This window comes from Callorhinus ursinus, unplaced genomic scaffold (genome assembly GCF_003265705.2).
Source record: "Callorhinus ursinus isolate GAN/ISIS: 27379988/994484 unplaced genomic scaffold, GSC_fseal_2.0 scaffold24, whole genome shotgun sequence".
Taxonomy (NCBI): Eukaryota; Metazoa; Chordata; class Mammalia; order Carnivora; family Otariidae; genus Callorhinus; species Callorhinus ursinus.
In genome coordinates, this window is record NW_027397086.1 from 23,303,024 (window position 1) to 23,325,070 (window position 22,047).

At 37.7% G+C, this 22,047-nt stretch overlaps 2 protein-coding genes across 10 annotated transcripts in view; both read right to left on the reverse strand.

Annotated features, from left to right (window-relative positions):
- Nucleotides 1-10,172, reverse strand: part of FKTN (fukutin) — a 75,875-nt gene extending 65,703 nt beyond the window's left edge. For 4 of the 5 annotated variants that reach the window (XM_073876617.1, XM_073876620.1, XM_073876618.1 and 1 more), the window contains exon 1: nucleotides 7,720-7,805. The gene's annotated coding sequence lies outside the window, so the exon portion shown is untranslated. Of the gene's footprint in view, nucleotides 1-7,719; nucleotides 7,806-10,136 lie in introns of those variants that run through there. The other variant, XM_073876616.1, reaches the window with a different exon arrangement.
- Nucleotides 10,173-14,823: 4,651 nt separating this feature from the next.
- The window catches only part of FSD1L (fibronectin type III and SPRY domain containing 1 like), a 68,677-nt gene continuing 61,453 nt past the window's right edge, over nucleotides 14,824-22,047 (reverse strand). For 2 of the 5 annotated variants that reach the window (XM_073876625.1, XM_073876627.1), the window contains one exon: nucleotides 14,824-21,901. In XM_073876625.1, coding sequence (XP_073732726.1) covers nucleotides 21,779-21,901 — 123 coding nt within the window. In that variant the 3' untranslated portion in view covers nucleotides 14,824-21,778. The remainder of the gene's footprint in view (nucleotides 21,902-22,047) is intronic. The other 3 variants (XM_073876624.1, XM_025888081.2, XM_073876626.1) reach the window with 2 other exon arrangements.

The window sequence follows — 22,047 nt, forward strand, 5'->3', positions numbered from 1 at the left end:
AATATAGTTTTCTCATGGGTTCTTTTTCACTTGTTTTTCCCTGTTTCTTTTTTCCTTTTTTCTTACAGCATTTTTGTGTAGATAACTGTGCTTGTTTCCTTTTTATTATTCACCTGTGAATGATGTGAACTCTACTAGGATCAGTTATTCGCAAGAGGACTGTGAAAGGAAGAAGCAGGCCTGGTTCTAGACTAGAAGATAGTCACTGATGTACAAGAAAGCATTCATAACAGAGTGTTTTGCGCATGTGTGTGAGAGAGAGAGAGAGACAAGAGAATGTGTCTGAGAACAAGAGAGAGAAAACTGTTTAGCCATGACTTCTTGCCTCACCAAGAAAGTGTGTTCTGCAAAGACGGCGTATCTGTGTTTTCTCATTTGCTCTTCCTTTCTTGCTAGTTCATGCAGCCAAACAATCCAAGGAAGCTCCCACTGCCTTCCTATACATCCCGACCCACTGTAAACAGAAGATCTCTCTCACGCTGCTCTGCAAGCTCTGAGACCTCTTCCTACTAGCATCCTCTTTTAATCTCTTCCTGCTTACATTTGACAACCATTTCTCAAATATTTTGATTTGGGGTTATAGGATTTCTGGTCTCATCAAAGATGTAATCTCTGTCTGTCATTCTCCTTGTTGTTTCAGGGTAATTTCAGATAGAAGAGGGCACAAATGTCTCTACTCTGCCATCTTAAAAAAATCAAAAGCCTTGGTTTAGAGTTTTAAAACAATACAAATGAGCTTCCAGAGCTGAAGCCTACATGAAGCAAACACGATATTATATAAAATCAACAAACTACTTAAGAGAAACGATACCAACAGTAATATAGAGCAAAAACAACTGAATAAATCACAATCATGTTCTGTTTCCTCAAACTGTAAAAACTAGCAACATATATAAAATAACACTGATGACATTAGTTTTTGCTGTCAGTTAAAATCTGTTAAAACAAATACTCTGATAAAAGTAGCTCACAAGATGACAAGGAGAATATCCTTCATTTTCAATATTTCAGCTCAGTTTCTTGTAGTTATATTAAATAGTGCATCAACATATTGTATACTGATTCCTATGTAATTTTCTAAAGTGGCATTCAGAGTGTGCCGTAACTGAGACTCTTCTATGCCTGAATTAATAAATAGAAAGAAAGCATAAAAGGCCCATATACACTACTACAGAAACATAAGGTCCAAATCATTGTCTTGTTCTCCTTTTTGGACATGTCTCTAATCTATAATTAATTCTTAACATAAAATAAACCTCCAACACATATCATCAATCACTTAACTCTACTGTTATTATCAAGATGATATCCAATTAACTTTACTTATTTTCTATAAATGCCAAGGCAATTCAATTGCAAAAGAGGAGTATGCACCTGTCAAAACATTCCTTTTTGCTAGCACGATCTCTTTATTAGGAATGTAGTTACCACTTTAAAATGAAAAATGTGATACTTATAAAAAGAGAAGCCAAGACTTACTGATCTCTCCTCTAAAATATCTCTGGCATCAACTCCCTCTTCTTTCTTCACTGTCATTCTAATTTAGACTCTAACTGTACCTAAAATGCTAATTTTAACTGAAGCCCCAGTCTCCACTTTCTACCTACCCATAACCTCACCTACACAGTGACAAATATACCAAGCTGCTGATAGATGAATTAAGTTATGCCATTGTAAAAATTTTTCAGGGCGCCTGGGTGGCTCAGTTGGTTAAGCGACTGCCTTCGGCTCAGGTCATGATCCTGGAGTCCCGGGATCGAGTCCCGCATCGGGCTCCCTGCTCAGCAGGGAGTCTGCTTCTCCCTCTGACCCTCCCCCCTCTCACGCTATCTCATTCTCTCTCTCAAATAAATAAAAAGTCTTCAAAAAAAAAATTTTTCAGTGACTCTCTACCACCTACAAATGAAGTTCCAATTCCATACAAGAGTATGCACAATCCCACTGAACACAAGCAAATTCTCTAGGCTTTTCCCACTTCACACACCCTGAAATTTTTGCCCAAGAATTCCTGGAATACATACCACACTTCCCTGCTTCTGCTTTTGCTCATCCCTCTTGTGTGAAATGCTCTCATCCATTTCCATAAAACTAGCTCAACAGCTCTTTTCATAACTCCTCTCAGGTAACCCTTTTATAGTCTTCATGCTCTTCTGAGTCAAAATTAATCTCTCCTACCTCTAAACTCCTAGTTTTACCTTCCTGCTGGGAACATTTACTGACTACCTTACAAGCACAGATGCCACAAAAAGCTAAGAGCTGGAGATAAAATGATAAATAAGATACAGTTCCCTATTTTCTAAGAGTTTAGAGATGAGTAGGGAGACATTTTCAAGAGAAGAATGGTGATGTTGATGGTGATGGAAGGTGTGATGTGTACCTTAAGAATAGCATGAGAAGTTTTTTCCAAAATGCACAGACCCCATTCCTTACCACCCCCACATCTAGTTTGTGATAGACTCTACCACAGGCAAATATGGGGGCAATGTAAACAGTGTAATTACTATGAAGGAGTAAGCACAAATTACTATGGGAACACAAGGAGAGGCTTTTACTACCTTCCATTTTGGATTATACTTATCAGTACATATGAATAATTCCCTCTTCCAGCCTAAAACTGGCTGAATTAATATAAAGAAATATCATGTATGCTAAGTACACTCAAATACATTGCACAACGCTCAAGAGTACACAAAATTACTTTTTAAAGTTTTTATTTTAAAAAGTTTTCTGTCCTGCAGGAACTTCTATGTTAAAACAAAATATGAAATATGAAAGAGTGATTTTTTTTTTTTTTTTTTTTTAGAATTTAAAGCCCATACCTTGTTCCAACTCCTGAACAAGAAACATTTAAGGGCGCAGAGGGGGCTTAGTTGGTTAAGCAACTGCCTTAGGCTCAGGTCATGATCCTGGAGTCCCGGGATCGAGTCCCGCATTGGGCTCCCTGCTTGGCGAGGGGCCTGCTTCTCCCTCTGACCCTCCCCACTCTCATGTACTCTCTCTCTCTCTCACTCTCTCAAAAATAAATAAATAAATCTTTAAAAAAAAAGAAACATTTAAAAATAACATGGAGAACTATAGCAAAATAGAAGCAAAATAAAAACATTCTTTGTGCATACATTTCTTTTCATATGTTACATTTTACCTATCATAATAAAAGTTCTGGGGAGGATAAGTAATGTATTTTTTTTACTTATACTTAGGGAAAGCTTCCTAAAGAAGACAGTATATGATGTCTAATGAAAAAGAGAAGAACAAGTATTGCAAAGGTAATAAATTAAAATGAGGGGAAAATAAAGGGAAAAAAGCAAATGTTTTCAGAAAAATTTATAATGCAGACACTAAGAGGAGTTAGGAGGTTTAAGTAACTCAATTATCTTCAAGTTCTAATGCAAATATGAGAAGGTTAATGTAAGTATGGTATATTACAGCACAGAACGTGTCTCAGATGACACGGAAGCCTGCCATCACCAGTGCCATAAACTGAGAATTGGCAATGAAGAAAGGACTGGGTAGATCTGCTTCCCAACGAATCTTTAATGGGTTATACGTGTCAGAACTATCAACCCCCTCATTCTTTGGGCCTGGGGTAGCCAGAGCCCAAAACTGGTCATCTCCAGCCAAGAACGAACACATTCTTATATCCCTTATTATCAATTTCACTATGTGTCAAGACATGAAAAAGTCTGGAAAAAAACTGGTGGTAGATCAAAGCTATACACAAATGTGAAAGGAAATGTACAGGATGGGGAATTCAAGACAAGTTCCCAGACTCTCTCTACAGCCAAGAGCAGCATTTCATGTTCTTTCGGCTTCCCATTCGCCCATTTTACATTATTTGTTTTCTTACAGATAATGGCAATGAAACACTCTGACGCCTGGCTTACCTGACATCCCATGACCACCACCACCACCACCACCACGCCTTTGAGAATCATCAGTAAGGATCTGTCTGAAAGAATGTCTAACTGCCTGACTTTTTTATTCCACTTTTCCCTACTCCGGCCTTCTGGATCATCTCTCTTGACATCAGAGGCCCTCCGACAAGAAATGTCAGCCCTGACACCTAATTTAGGTTCACAGATGATGTGTGCTAGCCTGTTCCCCTCAATGCTGCTAGGTCCCAATTTATTCAGGGACATAAGAGAAAGGAAAGGGAGGCATGGGTGGTATGAATCAGATAGAACTGAAATTCAAATATGGCTTGCACTGCAAAATAAAACAGGAGGTTAACCGACAGAGAAGAGGGCAGTGTAATTAGGCAAAGGCACGATTAGAGAGATGAGGCAGCATTTTAGAAAGCACAAAGAGAAAATGCTTCTACAAATGTATTCAAGGTTAAGACATGAAAAAAAATCAACATTTCCAGCTGCTATAAGCAAAAAAAGGCCCAGGAGCAATAGATGCTGCTCATCTTCCCTAAATACTGCTGGTCTTTCATATTGTTCATTTCCTTTTCTTTCACGGCTAACTTCTTGAGAGTTATCTGTAGCCTGGGGGTTAAGGTTAGACTGCACGGGGTTAAGAATTCTCTTTAACTGGGGCACCTGGGTGGCTCAGTCGTTAGGCGTCTGCCTTCGGCTCAGCTCATGATCTCATGATCTCATGATCTCAGGGTCCTGGGATCGAGCCCCACATGGGGCTCTCTGCTCCGCGGGAAGCCTGCTTCTCCCTCTCCCACTCTCCCTGCTTGTGTTCCCTCTCCCGCTGTGTCTCTCTCTGTCAAATAATCTTAAAAAAAAAAAAAAGAATTCTCTTTAACTGCTTAACACTCATTTACTTCTTCACCCTCTGCAATATAACCTCTACCTCAACATGCTGACACCTGGGATTAAAAAAAAAAAAAAAATTGGTCTATTTAATGCTCCAGAAAAATTGCAAATATCCAGTGACTCCTTTCTAAATGACTAGGAAATGATAAGGTTCTGCAGAGAGTATCTGAAATGATAAACCTAGATAAGAAAGTCTAGCTAAGAAAGGAAGTGAAGATAGGAAGGTATTGATATTACAAGGGCAAAGTAAAAAGGTGAAGGAAGCGGTATTGTCTAATAAGCCTATGATACTCTCCTGGATATAAAATCCAGATGAAAGTTCTCTTTACATTCTCTTGCTCTTAGTCATTTTATTAGGGATACTTCCCATAATCTACTGGTTAATTACGACTTATAAATATTCCAGCTGACTGCTGGATATGTCTTCTTGAACATTCCACTAACACCTAAAATGAATCACTGTCCGCCTTCATACCAGATTTCTTTCATGACTTGACCATCTATTCTGTTAATAGTATCCCTATATTCTCAATTACTTATGTTCAAAACAAAATAGTTTTTGTGGTTCTAACTCTATATCTAATGAGTCAACAAACTGTGTATCCTTCTCAGTGTCTCTAAAAGCTGTCATTTCTTTTCCATTTGCGTATAGTTAACCTCATTTAAAGGCCTTATTACCTCTGTCTAGATAGAAAGCCTCCTGCATGAATATCCTACTACCAGGCTTTCCTCAAAATACCCATCTTAGGGATCAAAGTCAAATTATTTCTAACGTACCTCTTTGTGTCACTTCCTCTACTTTAAGACCTTCTATGGCTGATTTTGTACTATTCTTTTATATGAATCCGCTGATACAGTACCATCTCACCTGGGTGCCTTTGCCTATGCTATTTCTTCTATCTATAATGCTTTCTCCCCCTACTTCCCTGCCTCTCTCACTGCCTACTCAGTAAAGGCTCCAAAGACAGACTGCTGTCTTCAAATCCTGCTCTGCCACTTGCAACCCGTAGGACTTTGGGCAGGTTACTTAATGTCTTTGTTGCCCCCATCTTTAGAGTGGATCTATAAATTGTACTTGACTCAAAAGGCTGTTCAGAGGATTGAACAAATTAAATCATGTAAAGCACTGAAGAGCACCTAGAACGTCAGAGTGTACAGTAATGCTAGCAATAATTAGTAACAGTCATCTTAAAGGTCTACTAATAATTCCCTCTGCTCTCAATTAAAGTCCCCTTCTCTTATATTCCCACACCACTGTATATCTGTACTATTTTTTTTAAGATTTTATTTATTTATTTATTTATTTGACAGAGAGAGACACAGCGAGAGAGGGAACAGAAGCAGGGGGAGCAGGAGAGGGAGAGGCAGGCTTCCCGCGGAGCAGGGAGCCTGATGCGGGGCTCGATCCCAGGACCCTGGGATCATGACCTGAGCTGAAGGCAGATGCTTAACAACCGAGCCACCCAGGCGCCCTATACTATTTTTGCAGTCAGTCTTAAATTACAGGACCTTGAGACAGGAGGCTATCATTCATGTTTTTTTTATCCTGTGGTATTCTGCATTTCAAATTCTTCCACAGTAGAATTTAAGCACAAACATAGATTTAAAAAGCAACTTTTTACAGAAGAGAAGAGTTCTATGTGGCCAGAAGAGTACAAAAGAATCTGAGATGAGTGATGAATGCAAGCAGGTGTGGGTGAAGAGTGACAGCCAGAGTTTATGTCACACAGGTCAGTTTGGTTTGCTACCTCATCCATTCATTCTTCCATTAACTTCACAAATATTGCTAAGCCGTATGTACTAGACACTGGGCAAGCTGCTAGCAGTTCCTTGTCACAAGACTATAGGGTATAAACAAAAGATCATGGTTATTTCAAAGGCAGCAGAAACTTGAGGAACCGAGGATTTCTTTTGACCCAACCATTATTTACATAAGCTATTCCTTGGGGTCATTTAAAAACTACTTTAGTTAGCATACACTCCAGAGTTAAGGACAGTTGTTTGGTCTTTGGGTTGGGTGAAGGTATTTTTTTTGTTTATTCTATGTGAACATCAATTGATTTTCAAATATTTAAAAATCTTCTTTCATTCTGGGTCAATTAACAAGTACTCATTTACTACTGCTTACACTTTATAAGCTTTAATTATGTTAATAACTTCCCATTTTTTGAGTAACAGAATGGTGTTAAACCAAGTTATTTTTAACTGAGTCTTCCCTTCAAGAATGCAAGTACTTAATTGCTTGGTTCACGTGTGGGTACTGGGCTTAGTAAAATTATATAGCTAATAGAATCAAACACAGGGCTCAGAATGTATCAAGTACTTAAGATAATATATAAAGTGTGAACATATGCACACATATAAAATCTGGATGGATATTCACCAAAATACCAATAACATCTAGGTGGGGGAAATGGGTGATTTTTTACATCATTTTTTTTTTTTTTAATTTATTTGGCAGACAGAGACACAGCGAGAGAGGGAACACAAGCAGGGGGAGTAGGAGAGGAAGAAGCAGGCTTCCCGCCAAGCAAAGAGCCCAATGTGGGGCTCAATCCCAGGACCCTGGGATCATGACCTGAGCCGAAGGCAGACGCTTAACAACTGAGCCACCCAGGCGCCCCTTTTTACATCATTCTTTATGCTTTTCTATACTGTCCCAATATTGTTATAATGATCATACATTATTTTCATAAAGGCAATGAAATTATTAATAAAAACAGATGGTGAGTAGTAGCAGTGGTTTAATAACTGCCGCATTTGCCAGACAGGATTTAGGTCTTCACAACTGAAAAGCATGGTCCTCAGACCAGCAACATCAGCATCATGTTGGGAGTTTGTGAAAAATACAAACATAGAGACCCTACTACAGACTTACTGATTTAGAATCTACATTTTAACAAGATCCTCAGGTGATTCCTATGTATGTTAAAATTTGAAAAGCACTGACCTAGAAGCTAAGGCCCTTACATGCAGGAATAATAGGAACAACAGCCGCCTTTTTCGTCAGTATATCCTTAGCACCCAGCAGTGCCTGAAACACATAAATATTTGTTGAATAAATAAATATGTAAATGATATTACTTCTGAGTAGACAATTAGAAAGACAATGGAGATTATATTTATTTATTTTCTGCCAGTGTTCCTAGAAATGGGTGCTTAATATTTGCTGCAAATGCTGTTAAATTATTTTAATAACAATGCTGGCCTCAACAACCTACTATGGCTACACATAATCTTTTTTAAAACGAGTCATTGCTCATTGCTCATTGCTCTGAGAGCCACGTGTCTCCTTCAGTCATTTTTCTAGCCTCCCATCAATGGGTGCATCCTCTAGTTACTCTAGAATCTATCCCTCAAAGCAAACTTATTTCAAGATATTTAACTACCACCTCTGAGAGAAAACTCACTATTTAAGTTCCAGTCTATGAACTCCATCTGCCTATATTTCCAACTCTATTTCCTGCACCTCAAACTCAGTATGTTCAAAATTAACCATTTCATTGTCCATCAACCATCTCCCTCCCCCATTTCAGAAAGTTGTTCTCCATTCTTAGACTCAAGTTTTACAGGCTTTAGAGGAGAGAGACCACCTTGTCCAACAACATCATTTTACAGAGAATAGGTTCTAGAAGAATTAAATGATAGCCCAAGAAGCTAATTATTCACAACATCCAGAGCTACAACCTGAATCACCTTACTGCCAATACATTATTGCATGCTAGAATTCTGATAAAATGCTCACTTTTGTCAACGGCACTTAAATTCACTTTTTCAAAACCCAGGTTCTAAATATCAATCACCTAGACCCAAGAAATCAAGTCCTATATATTGCTGACATGTCTCTTATTCCTTTTTCTTCCTTTTCAGACATAATGCACTTTCTTTCCACTTGGGGTTCCTTTGATATCCAGTGCCATCCTTCCCAAGTCCTCTATGCCCTTGACACCTAGCCAGAAACAGACTAAAATATGAATGCCTCAGGCGCCTGCGTCTCTCAGTTAAATGTCCCGACTCCTGGTTTGGGTTCAAGTCATGATCTCAGCTCATGAGATCAAGCCCTAAGCCCCTCCACGGGCTCCACCTCAGCAAAGAGTCTGCTTCAGATTCTCTGTTTCCCTCCCCTAAAGTTAGTTAGTTAGTTGATAGATAGATAGACAGACAGATAGATAAAATATGAATGCCTCTTCCTTGCCTTTTCTATCTTTACCCAAGGTGCTCAACAGAGATGGTTCCTGATGATTCAAACCCTACCCAACCCCAGAGCATCCCAGTCTTTTCTACTAGGCCTCCCTCTTCTCCCAATCCCTAATGCACTGCTCCATTGATCATTTTGATATCTGTTCATAACTTGACCTTTATTCTTTGGAAACCTGCTATCTTCAAAAGTAGAAAGAACCTGACATCATGTAGGTCCTCTTTTTACATCTGAGAAAACCAGGGCCCTGAGAGAAGTGACTTGCCTCATGTTACCTGAGAAACTGATGGTGATGAATTCTGAACTCAGTTCTCCTCACTCCTATTCAAAGCCTGTGACAACCACCTCTACACAGATCCAGTCTTTCCAGACATCCCCCCAACTGACAGTGCAAACAAAAGGCAAACATCAAAGCCATATGAAACTTTAGCATGACTAGCAGCGTCCATTCATTACGAAGCACAAAAAGGGGTTGTTTCAGTAAATATTCCTCCAAATGAACTAAAAGTTGAACCCACGGGGAAAGCATCAAAATGAGAGATGGTTAATTAAATTATCCCTCTCTATAAAACTGTTGTAGTTCCCCAGTGCCCGTGGAAGAACTCCACACTCATAGAGCATCAAGGTTCTCCCGGTTGAGACCCAAAGTTAGCTGCCACCACATTCCTAGCGTTCCCTTCTCTGCACCCATTCCTCCAGCCATTACCCTAATATGCACACGGTGCTGCCCAAACCCAGTCGTTCCTTTCATGCTTCTGCACCCTTGCACACATTGGTCCCACAACCTGCAGTGCTCTCCACCCCCCACCCCCCAGTGCCTGTCCTCTCGCAAATCCTGAGATGGCTCTCACAGCCCTGCTCAGACGTCAGGCAAAGTCCTACGAGGGTCTGGATCGCCCTCCAAAACTGAGCCTGTCCCAGGATGCGGATTTTACTTGCTGACACGCCCAGGAGCGTGGGAAGGACTGCCCCAGTGGTAAATGACTCAGAGTGCCCCCGCCCCGCTCGGAGCGCGCTCAGCCTGTGGTCCCCTCGGCCGCTGGGAGGCTGGGGGAAGTGGGTGCCCAGAATTCTGGGGGATGCCCGGTGAGGGCACCCGAGCCACCGAGGATACCTGTCTGAAACACCCTCCCATCCCCCGCGACCAAGAGGCGTTATCTACACCTTACCTCACCCAACAGGGGCGGCAACTCCGCTTTACGGCATTCACAGCAACTGCTGCAAAAGGTGCCGTCAAGTACAGAAGCGTGGCTATTGCGGTTGCTGTCGGAGATGATCGCGTTGAACTGACTCCGATCTCTGCGTGTCTAGGGCTCCTGCTACTTTTTCACCGTCCAAAGTTTACTGATCCCTAAGGATTTCCTAGCTTTCCAAAGCCCGTTCATCGCTTGCCTACGTAACAACTGCAGTGAGGCGACATGAGATTTTAGGAAGTGGGGCAAGAATTGGAGAGGCACCAGCTGAGCTGTGTTTCTTAAAGAGTGAATTTGCCAGATAAAATATAGGATGCCAGTTAAAAATGTGAATTTCAGATAAACAACGAATAGTTTTTTAGTGCGTGTGCTACGCAGATTCAGAATAACTCCCTGAATTCTGTTTAGGGTACCACCAGATGAGATGGGGGGAGGGGGGATGTAGTGCGAAATAGCAGCTGCGTTTAGCTCATGAGGTTGAGGTGCATGACCTCCAAGCTCCAGAGGACTGTTACACTCCGGTTTACGTCTGTAAATAGACACGCATACAGTTCCGGCCCTGGCTTTTTTAATTCGCAGTGTAATCCAAAGGATTGTTAAGGGTCAGATATGTATCAATTTTGACGTGAATTTTGAAAACGATAAAGCACTAAATACTGTAATTTTAAGTTGTTACTACAAAAATTATTATTAGTCTATAGTAAAAACTAAAAATACTCTAAACTTTGTTTTTTTGGAACAGTATATAATGAAAAGTTTTAATTTCTCATTTCCCGTTACGTTTATTTTTCCTTCTAGAAATTTTCTGTGTACGTAAAGCTTATTTTGTAGAAGTCCTCTTAGAACTAGTTGTATAGACTTAGAACTAGTAGTTGATAGATTAATCAAAAAAGGTAACACCCAAAGGAAGGAAGTTATCAAAGATTAAACGGATCACTGGACACAAGTGCTAATTTGACACACCTAAGATGGGAAAATTTGAGCATCAAAATGAATAACTTCCGGATTGAAACACTACAAATACATAAAAATTCTTGACTTCATAATAATTCATTAAAAATGAAACACACTAGTCATGATTGAAGGTTACCAGGGCATCAGGTCACTATTGTAAAACTTGATGAAGGGAAAGACATCAAGCATTTATCCTTTCTTGCATGAACTGCATTTCAGTGTAGCCAACAGGCTAATGAGAATTCTAGCTAATAAATGAATTACAGAACAATCATCATTTTGCTACTCCTGGTGAAATAATACAAGGTACAACATTCAATAGATGGTAAAATTAAGGTGAAATGTTGATGGGAAACTTTTTAAAAAATTGTGATTTTTTTATGGGGAACTTATTATAGGTGGATTAGACTGGCACCACCTGAACTACCCCACTTATCGATCTTATGATTGAGTCTGGGACAACCAGACATTGTGTATTTCATGAGGTGATGCAACAGAAAGTACACACCACCCACCCGTGAAGGATTCTTGCCTAAAAATTGAACCCAGATATAGGGAAGCAATCAGCTAAATTCAGAATGTGCAATATTCTACAAGATAAATGCTCCTCTCTTTATCAATGGAATTTATTTTTTATTTTTTTAAAGATTTTATTTATTTATTTGAGAGAGAGAATGAGATAGAGTATGAGAGGGGGGAGTCAGAGGGAGCAGCAGACTCCCCGCTGAGCAGGGAGCCTGATGCGGGACTCCATCCTGGGACTCCAGGATCATGACCTGAGCCTAAGGCAGTTGCCCAACGAACTGAGCCACCCAGGCTCCCTATCAATGGAATTGAAAGAGGAGGGAGGGAGGGAAGTACTACAAAATCAGAGACTTAAAGAGACCTATAACCAAAGGCAGTGTGTAGACCTTGTCTGGATCCTGATTTGAAGAAAGCAACCATAAAAAAAGACATTTTGAGGGGTGCCGGGTGGCTCAGTTGATTGAGTGACTCTTGATTTAGGCTCAGGTCATGATCTCAGGGTCGTGGGATTGAGCCCCTCATCAGGCTCCATGCCCAGTGTGGAGTCTGCTTGAGATTCTCTCTCTCCCTCTGCCCCTCCCCCACAAGTTCACTCTCACACATGCTCTCTTAAAAAAAATTTTTTTTTTTGACAGGGCGCCTGGATGGCTCAGTCATTAAGTGTCTGCCTTTGGCTCAGGTCATGATCCCAGGGTCCTGGGATCGAGCCCTGCATCAGGCTCCCTGCTCCGCGGGAAGCCTGCCTCTCCCTCTCCCCCTGCTTGTGTTCCCTCTCTCGCTGTCTCTCTAATAAATAAAAATTTAAAAATCTTTAAAAAAAATTGAGACAAAATTTTAATATGGACTGAGCCATTAGATGATATTAAGGAAGCACTGTAATTTTGCTAAGAATGCTAATGGAATGTGGCTGTGTTTAAAATAAAAGAGTAAGTCATCATTGATGCATATTGCAATGCTTATAGGTGAAATTTTTAAAAACTTTAAAAAAGATGATACAAACATGGCAAAATATTAATAACTGATAAACCTGTGATGGGCATAAAGTATTCATTATCAACAATAGCCTCTATCTACTTCTCTGTATATTTGAAAATTGTCTATTGCATGGAGCCCTGGGTGTTATATGAAAACAATGAATCATGGAACACTACATCAAAAACTAATGATGTACTGTATAGGGACTAACATAACATACTAAAATAAAATTTTAAAAAAGATTAAAGGCAATGCCTGAAACAAAAAAATTGTCATAATAAAAATAAGGGGAAAATTATCAGGTTCTTAGAATACTTTTCAAAGGCATAACAAATCTTGTTCCATGTAAACCTAAAAAAAAAAACGGCAATTAAAGCAGAGGATTACACTGGCTGATCCTTTGACTTGAGTCAAGATCTTTTAAAATACAAATCAACTGATTGGAGCCTCTGTTTCTCCTATAAAAACCACAAACATAATAATGCATCACCTACTATTTCTACTTTTTTAAAGTGGCCCAAGAATTTACAGAAACAAGTGAAGGAATGAGAGAGTCCTAGTTTTGTTTTTGTTTTTTTCTGCAATCCTCCCTTATCATTTACAGTTATCTTGGACACAACTATCTCGTCAGTGACTTTTTTTTAGCTCTTTATCTTTAGTTTCCCTTGACTCTCATAATTTTTCACACTATTTCATTGGTTTATGTCATATTTAAATTCTATAATTACAGTGACTGCCACTAGCATAAACAGGTTTGGGAACAAACAGCTAACAGGAAGTAAACATGTAACTCGACTGGTAGAAGCAGTACTTCTCCAGCATACCAGAGGGGAGCCCAGATGTAAGCCTCCAGCTGTCAGTATGCTTTAACTTGGTCAGCCGGTCCAATTGGACAAAGGGTACAAGAATGGGTAAAAACAGCCTCTACTATAGGCAAAGAAACATCTTTAAAAAAAAAAAAGATTTTAAAGAGAGAGTGTGCATGAGCAGGGGGAGGGGCAGGGGAAGAGGGAGAGAATCTCAAGCTGACTCCCCCACTGAACGCAGAGCCTGACTTGGGGCTCAATCCCATGACCCTGAGATCATGCCTGGAGACAAAATCGAGTTGGACACTTAACTGAGCCACCCAGGCGCCCCAAAGATCCATCTTCTAAAAATTACTCGGATGTGGGATTACACACACATCCCAGCCCACCCTAATATTGTGGGTCCTGGGGCAAGAGCATAAATGGAGTCTAACTCTGACATTTTTAAGTGTCTAAGCAAAGACCCATCAAATAAATATGTCCTTCTACCTTGGCAAATATTCCTTTTCAAAGACAGAAATCTAGGATCGAATTTGGAATTCTTATATACTATATAAAGTGCAGCACAGGAACTAGGTCTGCTTGCTCTTCCTACAAGGCCGAGTCAGTCTTTTACTATTTTTAGCTTACCACGAGAGTTCTGGTATGCATGCATGCAGACACCCCAGTCTGCACCTCCAAGCTCCATCCACGCTATTCACAAACTGCCATTCCTTAAGTGTAAAGTATACACACCTGTAGCACGGTCTGTCCTCAGGATGATCCGAGAGGCCTGCATCTGTTCTGGGATCAAGCTTTGGGCTGTTCAGGCAGAGAATTCTGGGGCTCTGGCTATCTGGTGCATAGTGGGTAGAGGAACATAAACTTCCAAGTGAGAACAATCCCTTGGTTCCTTCAATTTTTCATTCCGTGAAGAGAGGCACAGCCAGTGTGAGGATCAGGGCAGGGACCCCTCTTGCCCAAGTCTAAGTACACACACACCCCCATGGTGTCATATTATATATACTGTTAGACTTGCTTTTTCCATTTCATGTCATGAATACCTTTCCATTAGTAGCATATTCTTTAAGAGGTGTGTAGGGTTACTTGGAAGCATCACATTCTAACCACTCTGGTGACCTTGTGCAAAAGGGACATAAACATACTACTAGTATCATGCAGTGTAAATGTAAAATAGGGTTTAGTAAGGGAAACACTTGGCACAAAAGTAGAGTGCATCCAATTTCCTGAGTTTTTATCCCACAGAGATTCAGAAAGGCACAGAAGTACTGGTATTTTTTTTTTAAGATTTTATTTTATTTGACAGAGAGCGAGCGAGCACAAGCAGGGGGATGGACAGGAAGAGTGAGAGGGAGAAGCAGGCTCCCCACTGAGCAGGGAGCCGGATGCGGGGTTCGATCCCAGGACCCCTGGATCATGACCTGAGCCGAAGGCAGACGCTTAACTGAGGCACCCGAACAGGACTGGTATTCATGGAAAGGACTCTGAAGAAACCAACTCCCGTAATAGTTTACATATTCATAATATTTACTGGGGAAAGGGCATGCAGAATATATCTAGACAAGTATATAACAATGTCGCTTGTTAGTGCAGCAATTTACACAAGGGGAGCCTTTGGAATTCTGGTAGCCTATTCTTTTCTTAAATTAACAATTAGGTTGCTTGTATATTGCTCTTGTAATGCTGCAATGAGTACTGACTTATTTGTAAGAAAAATACCTAGAAATGGATTTAACTTTTCAAAGGTATGTGTATTTAATATTGCTAAACTGTTCTCCACTCCATTTTCTATATGAGGGTACTGGTTTCTCAGTATCTTTGTCACGCTCCTCTCCCTATGACTCAAGAATATCCAGTCTCCTCCCTTCATTCTTCTTTTGGTGAAAATGATCTTAGTTACAGGAGCTCCAGTCTCATGTAGTCACTGATTGGTTTTCTTTTTTCTCCTAAACTGATTTCAACTTGGGAAACACATTTTAAAAAGGCTTAGATTCTGGTTCTCTTTTAGCTATAATCTGCCAAAATGTAACCCAGGATGGGACAAGCTCCAAAGACAAAACTAAGTTCTTGATTTATATTATAGTCATAGCATGTTTCATCTTCCATTTATAGCTGCACTGTACAAAACAGTAGCTATTAGTAAGATGTGGCTATTAACATTAAAATTAATTATGATCAAAAATTCAGTTTCTTAGTTGAACTTGTTAAAGTTACAGTGCTCAAGAGCTGCCTATGGCTAGTGGCTATTGTGTTGGACAGCACGAATACAGAACATTCCATCACTGCATAAAATTCTGTTGAACAGCACTGCTCTAAAATATAAGCTCTTGGGGCTTTTTATCTTCTCATCCCCAAAAGCACATTGTAGATATTTAATGAAAGTTGACAAAAATGCAAGCACTGAAGCAAAAGAAAGCAGAAAAAAAGTTTAATTTTTAGATGGGATATTCCAGGTGCTTTTGTAAGAACTTAACTCAGTCATTCTATACAGAACATACAATCATTTCAACATACAAGTTACTCCACTTTGAATACTCTATGTTAAAGTTAAAAAGTTTCTAGTTTAGAGTTTAAAAGGCTTTGTCTTGTTTCCAAGGATAATGAGGCAATATGCTTATTAAAACACTAGTTTGCAGAATTTAGTACATTTTAAGTAGTTCATTAATGTTCTTCATCTGTAACTTAAAAGTTAAACCTGAGGAATTAGAATTTTTATTATCAGAACTGCATAGCAAAACCATGTCCAGATAATAGACAGACCAAATAATCTATAGATCAAGATAACTTGAAAACCATTTAATAAATCCAATTTAAAGCAAAACATTTTAGGAGAGATACTAAATGATATCTAGGTTAGCAAAGTTTTGAAATGCTTCATATTTTTTTAATGCAACAAAAGTTGTCAAATGTTAAGTGGACACATACACCTAATATCATTTATCCCATGACAACAAACTGCTGAATATTTGGTTGTTCGGAAATAATTATTTGGGCTAAATTCACTCTGCATGTGGCACTGAGCAGTCATAAATTGAAAGTGCAAATGCCTGAATGGAAACATAGCTTAAATCATTTCCTTATGCTACTATTCTACACTGACACACTAATGCTGTGAGAGATGTTTACAACTGTACAAAGTCTTGATATAGAGTAATCAGCTTGATGAGAAAATACAAAAAGGCCACAGGTCATACACAAACTAAAGAATGTTAAAGGGCATTTTGTTCAGGTAGGTTTTGTTTTTTTTTTTTTTAAGTCCTTGTGATACTTTAAGCACATGCTTTATTAAAACAAAGAGCATCTAGAAGAATTGCAACACTTAAATCCATTATTAACTGAAAATAATACCTTACATTTACACAGCATTTTACTGTGTTGAAACAATTTCACATACTCCATTTCATTTATTTCTCACAAATTCTCACAAATGTGAGGTAAGCTGAACAAGTTACAACTATTTTATGTAAGGCAGTGGAGGCCCAAAGATGAGAAATGATTTATGTAGAGGTCATAGATCTAGTTAGTCTATGTATAGTAGAGCTAAGGTGATTAATTTTAAATTTAATTAATTACTTCAAAACAAATGAAACCAAAATACTTTTTATATTATATCCAAAAATTTTAAAGACTATTGGTTTTTAATGTAAATTGCTCCAAAACTTTATTATATATCTTACAGTATGAATTAGTTATAAATTTGATTTTAGAGTCTCCCTTAGATGGTAAATCAGACTCCATGCTTTGGTACCTTAGAGATATTGAAAGTGTTAAAAAACATACACATGGATTCTTCTTGCCCTTAGGCTCTCCAAAAATTTCCAATACTACTAATACTAATAAAAAGGCCTTTTAACCACTCACTTACAATATGACTTATCTTAAAACTGGTCCAAACTTATGAAGCTCCAAGCCAAGGCAAACACATTCACCCATCTTCTGCCCACATACTGTGAAATCCTCCACATGCCCATTCCCAAGGACCAACTTACAGTGAATGGGTATCATTAAGAAAATATATCAGGTTAAACTAACATAGCTCAAATGATTATGAATCAAAAGTCAGTACCTTATATTGACCCAGAAATAACAAATACTGTTTTAATTTAGTAACTGGGTAGTCTGAGGAGAAAAGTACCATGGCAATCTCTATTATTTTATTTATAAGCCAGTACTAACCTTTATATGGCAAGACCAACAACATCTTTTCAATAAAAACAACATATACCAAATGCAATCCATTTAAACTCCAAATTACTCAAAAAGCTTTACGTATTTACATTAATCAAATATTCTGGGTAACAAAGCATATCAGGTCACAAATATTTGCATAATGTGAATACTGTAAGATACACACAAAACTAAAACTATACTGAACATGAGGTAATCGTTCTTTAATGATAAAGGAAACATTCATGATCTATTATAATGTTCCAGTACCAGCAATATGAAATGTACATTTGGGTTAAAAATAGCAAATAACTTTATGGTTATTTGGGTGTTGAGTAAATGTGTGCTGACTATACACTTCCCTAAAAGAATATATCCAGTTTAAAATAAAATCAAGGAAGAAAGTTTTCTAGACCCATTTTATGTGACTATATAAAAGTGAACCATATTATAAGCAGTTAATTTGAATTTTTTATAAACTATAAAATTACTTTTTAGAATTTCTGACTTATTAACAAAACATTGTTTTTAACATACAAACTTTGTCACACTCCTCGAAAGTAGCAAAACTATATGCACAGTAAATCAAACTTCACTAATTATGGAAATCTTAAATACAAAGCATGGCTGCCATATTGCACTTAAATATCTGTTGTATGAATTAGCCGATGAATGGACACTGATCTAATAAATGTGGGTTTTTTAAAAAAGAATTGTGTTTAAAAAAATTTAAAATAAAAAGAATTATGATGATTTGAAAATACAGTCCTTAGTATTTTTAGCCTGGAATCCACAATATTTTATAGTAAGAAGTCTACAGTGTCCTCTTCCAGAATTAATACTCTTTGAAATAATCATTTCCCATGTATATCCTTTTCCAATTTTTTCCATGTTTTCAAAAGAAACAAAAATAACTATAATTTTAGAAGGATAGGTAAACCATGAAATGGAGTATGTTAGCCTTATTAAACTCTCATTATAAATTTACTTTTATTATTTGTACCACCAAAGATCAGTCACAAAAAATTCAAATTATACATGATACTGTTCATACTTTAATAAATGAGCAAATAAAACCAAGCCAATGTGTTTCTCTAAATGATAACATAGGAAAAAATTACTGTTTGCAGAACAAAGTAGGCCACATCTAGCTATAGAGTGGCAGTTAATGGTTTGTCGACATGGTACAGATGCCATCAATAAAACCCACGTCCAGACAGGCATACCTCTAATACTTTCATTTTGTTTACACCTGGAACCTTCAAAGAATCACTGGATATTAAATTTCTATGTGCACTCAGTTATTAAATGCTTGATATATACATATTTACCAAAAGTTAAAGACATATGTGACATGGTAAGCCCAAATAGTCAAAATGAATTCTAAAAAAATTCTTTTCTAAAGTGCTTAAGGCAATTCCTTCATTTCTTTATCCAGTTTACTAAAACTGGTTTGGGATTCAACTGCTAAAAGGGAAATGCAATTCTAAATGCCTGTTTTTATAAGACAATTTTTTTATACCTGTGATACATCCATTACCATCAACCTCTCATGCATTTCTTTTACAGAAAGCAATCATGTTTGACCTGCCAAAACAAACAGTAAATAAACTAATAAAAAATGTCTGAAAGGGTATACTATCTTCCCATAATGCATTAAATTGAGCAAAAAGGCTCAATATTTTTTAATTCAAATGACAATGAGAATGTTAACAGTTACCTTAATGTGAGACTATTTAAATAGGCACTATCGTTGATTATTTTCTAGTTCGAAAATGAGGGTGGCAAACTCTTCCAGTTTAACTTAACATACAAACTTAAAATCCTACACGTTTTATTCTTTATATTTAGAGACCTTTAAGAAGAAGCAGAGTAAGAGGAAAACCTCAGATTCTTATTTTGAAGTAATAATTGTTATTACTTCAAATGAATTTTCCAAATGAGTATTAGAAAGTTTTATATGAAGGGCTTCACATGATGGCATGAGCACAGGAAAGACTCATGCGCACTCCTCCAGCCCGACCGATATCCCTGCTCCTCCATACCCCTGCAGCAGAAGGCCCTCAGCAGTGTAACATAATGGTCTCTGGCTTAAATATCAGTTGACGCCGCCTGGGGCATGGAGCAGGAGCACGCTCAGAGGAAGAAGGCACTGAATTAAAGAGAAGACACAATTACATAAGATCGAATAGTAAAAAATTTTATACAAGAATTTCTGGCTTTTTCTGTGTCATTTTTGCTAAAATATACATATGTAACTGTTCACATTAAAGCAGCTCTACCACTAAATTACTGCTTTCAGATTTGACTCCATGAAAGAGAATTGTAACTTCCTGTTTCCTTAGGTCCTGGAATAATCCCACTGTAGGGAACAGAACACATAAAATTTTTTTTCAAAATCTCTAGGAAGATCAAAAACCAAAATTATACTTGTTTGGAGAATCAAAAGGATATCTATTGACATATTTCATTCTCTCAATTGCCTTACAGTCGTTAAAACTACCAATATGTCATGAGACAATGGTGCAGATATAAATGTCTTCTGGAAAAATAATACCCAGTTCAAATAAAATTTCTCATTTAGGTTTGTTTTACCAATGAACAAAACATCCTATAAGTAAGCAGTAAGCAGTAAACTTTAAGAGAGAATGAGCTATACCTATTCCACAGGCCTTTCTGTAAAAGACAACTCAGCTATAAGCAGTAATAGTCACTTCTTGGGAGAAGGCTCTCATAACAATACACTTAAAATGAGAATGAAAGAAAGTCAACATGAGAAAGTAAAATTCAGAGACCACTTAAAAATGCTCAAGGGATCCTTAAATACTGTAATCACAACTTTCAGTTTGGCTCAAAGAACTTGTATTACAAATTTTAACCAATTTTTAAAAAAATAGGTATGTTCTGCTCAATAACCATGGGTTTTACTCTTTGTTTAATACATTTTCCCTAAGTTTGGGAAAGATTCTTCTATGATGATTTTTGGAAGAATTATACCCCTTTAGAAAATAAATGAATGTTGCAGAAGGATTGAAAGAAAAATAACCTCTGAAGAGTAATGTTTGAAAAATTCATGTGGCAAATAAGTCAGAGATATGTAGACATTTTTCAAAACACTTGTTTAAACCATTCCAAATCTTATTAAAAAGCAGACATAAATGACTTCAGTATAGTTTCAGGCACCTCCCTTTATAAACTATCCTTCTGAGATAAAACTTAAATGGTGTAGGTTTTTCTACCTTATATGTAACTTCAATAACATTTCATTCCTACTTGAAGTATTAAATATCAGTATAATTATCAATTATTACCAAATTCAAGTGGGAATTTTACCAAGATAACCATTAAAGGTAGTATTAAACTAGACAACAAAATCAGAAAATAGAAAGCTTTAAAAATCTTATCCATCATCCAAAATGATGGAATGAAAAGAAGTCTAATTGAACAAGGCAACATATGAAGCATATCGCTTTGCCACTGTTAGTGCAGCAGGTAAAAAACTGAAGTATCGGTGATTTTAAGCTACTATGTCTAGAAACTCTTCTATCCACTCTATTTTGAGTTTTAACCACAAGAGAAATATCATGGTATTTGGAAAAGAGAAAATGATACACAATCTAGTCAGTAAACAAAAGAGGATAATTTAGCAAAACTCAACCTACTTACAAAAGGAGAAAAATAAACCATTGTAAGAAAACCTTTTTAGCATCCCCAACCAATTATTTCAATTTTTAGAAAACCTTAGAAGACTGTATTTTTTTTTTAAAGCTTCAGTGTAAGAATGTAGTAATAGGAAGTGATGAGATAAAGAAAAAGTACAGAGAAAAGACGACAGCTTTAAATGCTTTCCTCTCAGGTCCTAGGGCTACCATATGTAACTAAACATATTAGAAGAGCCAAAGTAATCCAAGAAACCCAAAAGTGAGTTTCTATTTAACTATTTAAACACTGCCTTTCTTCCCATTTATTCTTCAAAACATCAGTTTCTTGCTTTCGTATCTGCTTGCTTGATGATACTGCACAGTAGGTTCCCGTGAGTACTTTGCATTAGATGCTTAATGCTAACACATTCCAGGCCTTAAAGCAGAGCGTAACCATCCTGATTTCCACCACTCACAAATTTCTGTGATTAGTAACTGCACAGAAAAGGTCACCCAAACAGAAGGGGGGTAAACATATTCTGAGTAAGCATTACTGAGTAACATTGTTTAGGCTGCTAGCTGAACCAGTCATTCCATTTTCACTTTTCTGAAGTGTTCTCACAGCACTTGGAACCTGCATCCCAGTATTCAAAGAAAGTCCACCACACCAAACCTGAGAAAAGACAAAACAAAGCTTCAGCCAGCTTTCAAATCAAATTGGAACTTAGGTGATCCTTAAAGTTCCATTTGAAAGGCAAAATACCACATATGTGAACGTTAACAAGTTCCAAACTGATAACCTTCATATTTGAACTAAGG